We start from the raw sequence: 11,330 nt of genomic DNA, 5'->3' as shown, positions 1-11,330 counted from the left end.
AATGTAATCCAACTTAAATAAAAGAAACATTGACCCTAAAGATATATGAATAACTTTTTTCCACAGCATTAGTAGAAAACTGAATGTTGTAAATGTAGTTTCCTATTTTAATAAATATAAGCTGAATAATAAATGCTATAATGTATTTCAGTTCAGACTATTTCAGTAAGGTGGTCGGTTGTCTTGACTGAGAAATAATCCCCAGTTTTGAACATGAATTTATCTGAAGTCGTGTGGGTTGCTTCGAATTGCACTAAAAGGAACACAGAGTAGGTAGTTTGACTTACGTTGTAAAATTTGCAGTGAATACTGCAGAGCCGTATACTCAAGTGTCCTACATCATCTCAATACATGAGTTACAAATAGGTCACACAGGAACAAGCGGAGACAGAGAGAAGTAATGTAGATGCAAAGATTTTATTAAACTTTTACATCATTGTTAAATAGACAGAGATTTATGATGGCGATGTTATTCAGTCAGGAAATTGACTAAGTTGATCTGAATTGGAATTTTTTGCTCTGCTGAATTAGGTTCTTATTGAAGTCATGTGAACTTCTTGCCCTTAAAAATCACCCACAAAAATATCCTTCAAAATCACTGACATCGTCTGAACCAAGAGGTGGCGAATGTTGACATCCGGAGTATGCAGACCCCTCAATAGCTTTACCTATTCAGCGCACAATAATTTGACGTAAACTGGTGCTTTAAATGAGGAATCTGGTTTTATAAAAATTACCTTCGGTGTTTTAAATCAAATTCTAAAAATAAGGTTTCTTAGAAAACTCGTGTGGAGATTGTAAGCATAATTGTGATCTGACAGAAAGTTTTCGTCATACAAAGAAATTTACGACGTGTGATAATGATACTCTCAGAATTAAATCACAGGCTGCCCCCCTGAGACTCTAGCGCCTAAGTTTTAATTGATTACCGCATTGTGGGTATTTCCTGTCGCTCGATTTGGTCAGCCAGTGTCAAGCTCACGCACAGGTCATTCCACAAGGTAAGACAGAATTAGCAACATTAAAAAAATCAATCTTGATGTCCTTTACAACGCTGCTGCCAGCTTGGCATTTTATTTGTTTAGTTATTAACAAAACTGTTACAGAAAAAATTTAGGTGTCCTGTATATTCATGCAATTTTTTTTTAAATGTCTCCCCTTGAACTAAGAATTATCCTTAGATTTACTCTCAGACTTTTTCATCCTGTTCTCAGCATCCTGCAGCGTTTCAGGAAGCGGTCTGTTTTTCGTTTCGGGCAGAGGCAGCACGGTCAGAGCGCCAAGCATCCCGGAGATGCCGAAAAGTACTCCACCAGCCCACCACGCATGTTTGGCCTGTCGTTGGGAGGAGAATATGCATGGAATTAGTATATATTAACATGAGCGATGTATGCCCAAGTTCATACATAGACACATACAGATACACACGCGCACACATATATGTATATATATATATATATATATATATATATATATATATATATATATATATATATATATATATATGATTATTATCACTTTTGTACGTGATTCATTTATCACACATTACCACAGGTGAAAAATAAGAAAGAAGGGTGTAGGTCTGACCGGTTTCGACTTTATTTCCAAGCCATTTCGTCAGTGGCTTGGAAACAAAGTCGAAACCGGTCAGACCTACACTCCGTTTCTTATTTTTCACCTGTGGTAATGTGATATATATATATATATATATATATATATATATATATATACATATATATATATGTATGTATGTATGTGTATGTATGTATATATATATATATATATATATATATCTATATATATATATATATATATATATATATATATATATATATATATATATATAGATAGAGAGAGAGAGAGAGAGAGAGAGAGAGAGAGAGAGAGAGAGAGAGAGAGAGAGAGAGAGAGAGAGAGACTTCGAGTGACAACTGGCGTGCAGACGAAACCGGCTTGGCTTACGAGGTTTAGGAAGCCAAATCCTCTTGTCCTTACTTCGGTCGGGAAGAGCTCTGGTCCGTAGATAAAGTTGACCTGGAATGAATTGGGTAAACAGTAAACACATTCTATCTCATCCTCAAGGACCCCGTTTAGCTATTACGTCTAGCGTGGAAACAGTAATGATTTCATGGCAGATTTCAGCTTCATTCATAAACCTACGTAGAGTAGATTGATTATATCTAGGCAGAGTAAATGGATCGTATCTAAAAGATTACTACATATCTAAGTGTGTGTATTGAGGTGTAATCAGCTAAAAGTTTAAAAGCCTTGTTCTGGCTTTCGTGGAAGACAGAGCAATGGAATGGCATGAGTGGCGGAATTTCAGAGAGGATCTTTGCGTTGCACGGGGCTAAAGGCGTTGATACTGATTTGTAACATATATGTATGTTTCACTCTGTCTAATAAGTTTTGATGGCATGAAGCTGCTAGCCAATGCCCTACCCTAAGGATGTTCAAAAGACTTCTTCGCCGATGATCATAACTTTTTTTTTTTGGTCAGCAATTCAAGTACTGACCAAACTCAGCGTTGCTTTTCTTTGCTAATTAAACGACCAGCGGTACCTTCTTACATGTGTCTTTGAAATGAGATGCTCCAAAAACTTTATATTCTGATATCAACGAATATAGTCTCATTACCTTAAAAAAAAACTGTTCTAATTACTCACCTGGAAAGCACTTCCTATGAGCAAAAATCCCACCATGACCAAAACCCACTTGGCCCAGCCAAAATCTGGAAGGCAAGGAAGAAGGAGGATAGCGTTATCCTAAGAGGAATAAACCATAACAATGATAAAAATAAAGAAAAAATGCATAATTGAAATGTGGCAGGTGTTTTTAAGCACAACTAAGAAAAGCGAAGACGTATGAACCTTCTTATTATTTCATGTGTCCCATAAGTTACGATTTTGGTAAAATTTGCTTTTATTGTCACATTGAACGCTTAGTTACGCAAAACGTTATGAGTAAATTATCACGAAAATTTCAACGAGGGGTGGCCTCGCAAGTGGCAACAAGAGACTAAATTTTGAGAGAGGTCCGAATTTGGATAAGTGACTTTTTGGGGGTTTGAGCTGGGAAGGGCGGATCATTGCTCAACCCTGGAGGAGAGCTTTGCTGTCTCAGAACGCTGTTGTTGCATATGAAGGAGGGTTTTTGCTTCAGCAAATTCACTTCCTCATGCTTTCTGGAAGCAGAGAGATTATTGTTGATTCTTTTCCCATTTCCTTCTAGCCCAATACTCATAGAGTAAACGGCAATTCTTATGATTTTGAAATATGAGCAAATCAGCGGAAATTAATCTAACAAATCTACGTTTAATAAACGAAGAAATGTGCCTAGGATTAGACGTTTTCCTTCAATATATACTTCTGTTTATTATTTGAATGGTCCCATGTTTGTTCAATTGTTCGTAAAGGTAACGAACACTTTGAAAAAAAATGATAAAAATGAAGCATCCATGAATAATGGTTCTTCAACATTTACGAATCCTTGTTCTTTTTACCAGTTAATGGAATGGAACGAATTTCGAACTTGGCTTTTATTTTTCTGTTTTATTTCTGTTGTCGTTATTATATTAGATTTGTGCAAGACGTCATAAATTAGGCTGTATTCTTCAAAACTTTTGTCCTTAAGATATTAAACAATCTAATTGTCAGTATTGTCTTAAGTTCATTTGTGAATCATCATGAAAGCAAAGGATATAAAATAAATGCTTAAACACAAGGATAATGAATATTAAATAAGGTGTATATATATATATATATATATATATATATATATATATATATATATATATATATATATATATATATATACATATATATATATATATATATATATATATATATATATATATATATATATATATATATATGTGTGTGTGTGTGTGTGTGTATGTGTGTATTTCAGTACTTCAGCAAAACTGCATTTTTATTAGAAACTATTGGCTATGAATAATTTAGGTACTAACTGCAGCAATGTAAACAATGATAAACACTTCAGGGCGTTCAACGTGAATAAAATGCATGTGCCCACAGTAAATTACAATAAAGATTCCTCGGTTTCGTTCTCGTCTTACCTGCAGGAACAAACTGTTCTGCAAGAAAGAGTGACGCCCCGAAGAACAGTCCGCCGGAGACCATGGTCTTTCTCCCGAGACGGGTGGCCAAGGGCGTAGTCAAGATGATGGCAGAGCCGTCCATCGCTCCCGTCAGCGCCATGTACAAGAACGGCCCTGACCTGGGATAGAGAGATGTATCAAAGTAGATTAGGTGCGGTTGACATCCAGTTTGTCTACAGTTTGTACTGCTGACATGCTGGCAGAGGTTTGCCGGGGCATAAGACTCCTTCAGAACATTGTTTCTTCCTCCAAAGGCAGGTAGCCTTTTTTTTTTTTTCTTATGAACTATTTACTGGTCCAAATAATTGTTTTATTCCAATTTTATTAGGTGAGAATTAAAATAGTGATGCTCTAGGTATACATAGGATCAGCTCATTCATTGTATCTTCAGTGTTGACAGTTCTCGGATTTTTGTGTCTCAAATCAATTCTCTAAACAATACTTTCCTCCCATCTCTCGTCAGGTTTCTACACTCTGGCTATTTGTATAACGATTGCTATGGATCTATCGAGTATTAATGATTGTGAGTGCTTAACTCTCCTGATAAGAAGAGTACAGTACTCTTCCATCATTTTTGTTTTATTCTAAGACTAATTATTTAAAACTTTACATTGAGGACACGATCAGTGAGCAAAATAGGCTCTTTAGAGACCCAAATGCACGAATCCTCAAGAGAGCAGGTTGAGAGGGGCCTGTCAGAAACCACAGGTGAATGTAGCTGCTAAGCGGAACGGCATCAGAGACGAAGCATTTATGCGTTATTGCATAGGGAAGTGAAGAGGAAGGATTAAGAAGAAAACAGAGGAAATAGCGAGAAGGAAATGGCTGTTTGAGACACTATGAGAAATGCGGTACCATACTGAAGAAGACAAAATAACTCAGATGTCTACTGGACATCTGAAATTTTGCCTTGTCATTATTATTTTTTTCACCCGCTCTATGTGGATTTATGCATTATCCAGAGTACCGCCCATTTGCAGCAACAGTGAGGAAAAGTCTGGATTTATTTGGCAAAATTATTGGCACTGATTAGCACCCCTGAAATGAAGGATGCGATAAAGCTATTTACAATTAAAGCAACGCTGGATTAGAGATAGTCTTTTCCGATAAAGATGTAGGTTTTAAAGCAATGCTGAGGTAAAACGGGATTCACATGGTAAATTTGTTTACATTTACAGTAACATTCAATAAAATGGATGGCTTACATGGTGAAGTTGTTTAAATTCCTGATAAACTCCAAGAAAAAACCTGCATGGTAAACGTATTCACATTCACGATGACCCCCAAGAAAAAAACTTACGTGGTAAAGTTGTTTACACTCAAGATGGCCTCCAAAACAAAACTTATGTGGTATAGTTATTTATAATCATGATAAACAACAAAAAGAAAACTTACTTGGTAAAGTTGCTTACATCCTTGGTCACCTTTCAAGAAAAAGGAGAACTTACGTGGTGAAGTTGTTTGCATCCTTGGTCACCTTTCAAGAAAAAGGAGAACTTACGTGGTGAAGTTGTTTGCATCCTTGGTCACCTTTCAAGAAAAAGGAGAACTTACGTGGTGAAGTTGTTTGCATCCTTGGTCACCTTTCAAGAAAAAGGAGAACTTACGTGGTGAAGTTGTTTGCATCCTTGGTCACCTTTCAAGAAAAAGGAGAACTTACGTGGTGAAGTTGTTTGCATCCTTGGTCACCTTTCAAGAAAAAGGAGAACTTACATGGTAAAGTTGCTCACATCCTTGGTCGCCTTTCAAGAAAAAGGAGAACTTACGTGGTGAAGTTGTTTGCATTAATAGCAATGCTGAGGTAAAGGAAGGACTGTGTAAACCAAAGGGGTGGCGTCAGGAGAAGGATTAGTCTCATGGCCGGTGATCGGATGTATCTGAGCAACATCTCCACTTGAGATCTAAGAGTTTTTTTGTCTTTGTCCTCAGGTGCTCCTCCGCTCTCCCCCGATGCGACTGCCTGCGGGAGAGAAGTGTTGGGAGAATTACAGAAGACTTCTTAGGCAATATAACCAAGAAGCTCTGTTGGCAAAAGTCAGTAGAATTTAAAAAAGAGCAAGCACGCACCCCCTTCTCTCTCTCTCTCTCTACTTATTTATACACACACGTGTGCACATACATACATACATATATAAATATATAAAGTATATTATATATATATATATATATATATATATATATATATATATATATATATATATATATATATATATATATATATATATATATATATATATATATATATATATATGTGTGTGTGTGTGTGTGTGTGTGTATGTGTGTGTAATAGTTCTTTATACTCAACTTTTCCATCCTTTACATCTTCCGATCCACCTCATCAATTTCCGCTAACTTTCCCCTTAGAAATCCATCTATCTATTTATTTATCTACCTCTATCTATCTCTCGCAAACAACAAACCTGGGACAACTTTCGGACAGTGGTTTCCAGAGGAACGGACAGTTCGGTTTTATTTAACTTCACAGCTCTGTTTAGAGCCTGGACAGCTTCCTCTTCTCGGCCTTTTTGTATCAGCCATCTGGGCGACTCGTTTATAAAACTGAAAAAAAAAAATAGGTAGATGTTTGTTTTTCTCTCTTTCCAGATATTGCCATTCATTTATTTTTATGCATTTTTGTATCACTCGTTTGCTCTAAAAATTCTATTTTTTTAGTTATTGCTTATTATTGTCAAGTTAAACTTTATCAACATAATGCATTAGAGTAATAACCTTCTTTTCTAAATTTCAGCTGTCGAGGTATTAAGTTCATAAAGAAGGTGTTCCATTTAAATACTTTTTAAGCACATTCCATGAAGTCAATATACAATTCCTGGTAAACAACACTCGTAACTGTTTTTCTTCTTAAAATCAAAACTATCAAACATTACCTAAGAACAGTTTTTGCGTCACTAATGTTCAATGTACGTGCGGTAAGTTTTATCAAATCATTGCAATCGACGATGATTTCAAAAGCATTTTTTTTTTTATCAAAGAGTATGCTTTGTGCACGTGTGGCAGTATGTTATTAAATCATGGTAATCAGGCGATACTGAAAAGCATTCCTTTTTCACGACAAGATGTATAAATTTAGAAAGTAATTGAAATCAGGAAAGGTATCTGGCACTCACAAGGCCAGAGGCAACAAGATGACTCCAGGGCAGATTCCCACTAGGAGTATGTATTTCCAGGTCCTTAAGAAGTAGGCAACTCCTGCATTGGCTGCGGTGAAAAAGGAATATGGAAGTCCCATGAGCATCCCCACAAGACTTCGATGTTTGGCTGGAGACACCTCTAAGGCTGATGTTGTTGTTGTTGTGGTACGTGGATGTTGGGAAATTGGAAATGTGAGAGTGATTTTAACATTCAGGATCATGGTATTCTTACCCCGTCTGATTAACTGCAATTCTGTTTTGTTTTCGCTGCTTGTTCGAAGGTGAGTTTTTTTTAAAGATATTCGTGAAGAACAGCACACAGAAAGCCTTATTTTGTAATCTATTAATTTGTTTTTAGTGAATGCAAATTTTTGCCAAGAACTTTCATTAGCTGAATTCAAATAGTATTTGCATTGTGAAGCATGCATACACATATTCCTACACATGTATATATATATATATATATATATATATATATATATATATATATATATATATATATAAAATATATATATATATATAAAAAATATATATATATATATATATATATATATATATATATATATATATATATATATATATATATATGTATATATAGCTACTCACAACAAATACACACCCATTGGAAGCGAAATCACATCTCCTTAAAAAATAAAAGAAGAAAAAATGGAAAAAGAAAATCATTCCTCACCTAAACTCCAAGCAGGCAGAAGCATGATGGACGTCATGACACCAATTATAAACCTCATTGTGAGAATGACCGCGTATGAGGGAACAGTTGCCATCAGTATGACAGCTATGAGATGGAAGATGCTGCCAATCATCACCGAGCTTTTTCTTCCCCATCTAATATTTCGGGAAAATTTATGTTGGGCTCATAATGCATTGTTGGAAATTATGAATGTTATATCATTTTTATTACTGCAATCACAACAATATCCACAATATTTCGGGAAAATTAATGTTGGGCTCATAATGCATTGTTGGAAATTATGAGTATTATATAATTTTTATTACTGCAATCGCAACAATATCCACAATATTTCGGGAAAATTAATGTTGGGCTTACGATGCATTGTTGGAAATTATGAGTATTATATAATTTTTATTACTGCAATCACAACAATATCCACAATATTTCGGGAAAATTAATGTTGGGCTCATAATGCATTGTTGGAAATTGTGAGTGTTATATAATTTTTATTACTGCAATCGCAACAATATCCACAATATTTCGGGAAAATTAATGTTGGGCTTACGATGCATTGTTGGAAATTATGAGTATTATATAATTTTTATTACTGCAATCGCAACAATATCCACAATATTTCGGGAAAATTAATGTTGGGCTCATAATGCATTGTTGGAAATTATGAGTATTGTATAATTTTTATTACTGCAATCGCAACAAAATCATAATATTTCAGGAAAATTAATGTTGGGCTCATAATGCATTGTTGGAAATTGTGAGTATTATATAATTTTTATTACTGCAATCGCAACAATATCCACAATATTTCGGGAAAATTAATGTTGGGATCATAATGCATTGTTGGAAATTGTGAGTATTATGTAATTTTTATTACTGCAATCGCAACAATATCCACAATATTTCGGGAAAATTAATGTTGGGCTTACGATGCATTGTTGGAAATTATGAGTATTATATAATTTTTATTACTGCAATCACAACAATATCCACAATATTTCGGGAAAATTAATGTTGGGCTCATAATGCATTGTTGGAAATTGTGAGTGTTATATAATTTTTATTACTGCAATCGCAACAATATCCACAATATTTCGGGAAAATTAATGTTGGGCTTACGATGCATTGTTGGAAATTATGAGTATTATATAATTTTTATTACTGCAATCGCAACAATATCCACAATATTTCGGGAAAATTAATGTTGGGCTCATAATGCATTGTTGGAAATTATGAGTATTGTATAATTTTTATTACTGCAATCGCAACAAAATCATAATATTTCGGGAAAATTAATGTTGGGCTCATAATGCATTGTTGGAAATTGTGAGTATTATATAATTTTTATTACTGCAATCGCAACAATATCCACAATATTTCGGGAAAATTAATGTTGGGCTCATAATGCATTGTTGGAAATTGTGAGTATTATGTAATTTTTATTACTGCAATCGCAACAATATCCACAATATTTCGGGAAAATTAATGTTGGGCTTACGATGCATTGTTGGAAATTATGAGTATTATATAATTTTTATTACTGCAATCGCAACAATATCCACAATATTTCGGGAAAATTAATGTTGGGCTCATAATGCATTGTTGGAAATTATGAGTATTATATAATTTTTATTACTGCAATCGCAACAAAATCACAATATTTCGGGAAAATTAATGTTGGGCTCATAATGCATTGTTGGAAATTATGAGTATTATATAATTTTTATTACTGCAATCGCAACAATATCCACAATATTTCGGGAAAATTAAATGTTGGATTTCTAATACACTGTTGGAAATTATGAGAATTATATAATTTTTACTACTGCAATCGCAACAGTATCCACAATATTTCGGGAAAATTAAACGTTGGAATTCTAATGCACTGTTGGAAATTTCTGAGAATTAATATATTTATTGCTGCAATCACAACATTTATAATATTCAGGGAAAATTAAATGTTAGGTTTATAAAGCACTGTTAGGAATTGTGAGCATTAATATAATTTTTATTACTGCAATCACAACAAGATCTACAATATTTGAGGAAAATTAAATTCTACATTTATTAGGCCTTGTTGAAAACTAAGAGAGTTAATATTTTTACTGCTGCTAATTCGGCAACAACTACAATATATCGGGGAACGTTCAATGTTACATTTATAGTACGTTGTAGGAAATTGTTAGTATTAATATGATTCTTACTACAGCAACTACAAAAACAACTACAATATTAAGGGAAATAAGTGTTTGATTTATATAATTTATGGAAACCGTTATTATTAATGTAAATCTTAATGTTGCATCCACAACAGCAATAATATTTCGGGTAAATTGAATGTTGAATTTATAATATATATCGTTGGAAATTGCTAGCCATAATAACATTCTAATTGCAGCAACTACAGCAACAACTACAATATTTCAGGAAAACTAAATGCTATATTTATAATGAGTTGTTTGAAATTGGTTTGCATTAATATTATTATTATATTGCTGTAAATATAACAAATAATATAATATTTCAGTAAAACTAAATGTAAGGTTTATAATGTAATGTAGGAAACTGATATCACTAACCCTTCTTAGTTTACAATTAAATGAATAACTGTAATATCTCTGGAAAATTAAATGTTATTTTATAATAAGTCTTTGGGAATTGTTGGTGCAACTTCAACGACAACCAGTTCTTCTACTGCCAATTTTATCTTCTGGGCAAATAGCAGCTGAATTTTTAACAATTTTTTCCTTATGACATATATTTCTTATTTTTTCCTTAAGACATCTATGGGAAAACAGTGTCCTTACATCTCAAAAAAGAAAAAATCTCCTTCTTCACTTTACTAATAAATGCTTACACATTAAACTAAAAATTCAACAAAGTCAGTTTTATGAAGGCACGATAAAGCTGAATGTGATGAAAAAACTGAAAACCATGAAAGAAATCTTATTAATTATGACGACGATGAAACGATATTCAACTTACTTGTCACCTATATGACCACACACCAAACAACCTATTAAGGCTCCAGCATTGTAGACCATCTGGTAGAGAGGGCGAAGGTATTCGTGCTCGCAGACTATGTGCCACTGTAAATCAATAAAAAACAATAAATAGACAACCTAGTATATCGTGCTTTAAGGGCCTGCCTGAAGGATATTCATAAAAACTGATGTTGTTCGTAATGTGCCATAGGCTATAAAGTAAAGACTGACATTTCGTATTTTGTGCAATAATTAGGGCATGAGCTATCACGTAAATATGTAGGCTTTCCAGTATATTTCACGTCATACTCACACATACGCATATATATATATATATATATATATATATATATATATATATATAT

General features: G+C 33.7%; 1 protein-coding gene across 1 annotated transcript in view; it reads right to left on the bottom strand.

Annotated features, from left to right (window-relative positions):
- Positions 1-1,164: 1,164 nt before the first annotated feature.
- LOC136829035 (organic cation transporter protein-like) overlaps positions 1,165-11,330 on the bottom strand; it is a 15,578-nt gene continuing 5,412 nt past the window's right edge. Inside the window, exons 5-13 of the mRNA XM_067087422.1 lie at positions 10,967-11,070; positions 7,964-8,118; positions 7,249-7,417; positions 6,541-6,679; positions 5,887-6,080; positions 4,079-4,239; positions 2,667-2,731; positions 1,930-2,034; positions 1,165-1,335 (exon numbers count right to left, since the gene is read on the bottom strand). Of these exons, the coding sequence (XP_066943523.1) occupies positions 1,165-1,335; positions 1,930-2,034; positions 2,667-2,731; positions 4,079-4,239; positions 5,887-6,080; positions 6,541-6,679; positions 7,249-7,417; positions 7,964-8,118; positions 10,967-11,070 (1,263 nt within the window). The remainder of the gene's footprint in view (positions 1,336-1,929; positions 2,035-2,666; positions 2,732-4,078; positions 4,240-5,886; positions 6,081-6,540; positions 6,680-7,248; positions 7,418-7,963; positions 8,119-10,966; positions 11,071-11,330) is intronic.

This window comes from Macrobrachium rosenbergii, chromosome 43, assembly GCF_040412425.1.
Source record: "Macrobrachium rosenbergii isolate ZJJX-2024 chromosome 43, ASM4041242v1, whole genome shotgun sequence".
In the NCBI taxonomy this organism is placed as follows: domain Eukaryota; kingdom Metazoa; phylum Arthropoda; class Malacostraca; order Decapoda; family Palaemonidae; genus Macrobrachium; species Macrobrachium rosenbergii.
The sequence above is the reverse complement of the archived record's forward strand: the minus strand, read 5'-3'. Positions and strand labels throughout refer to the sequence as shown.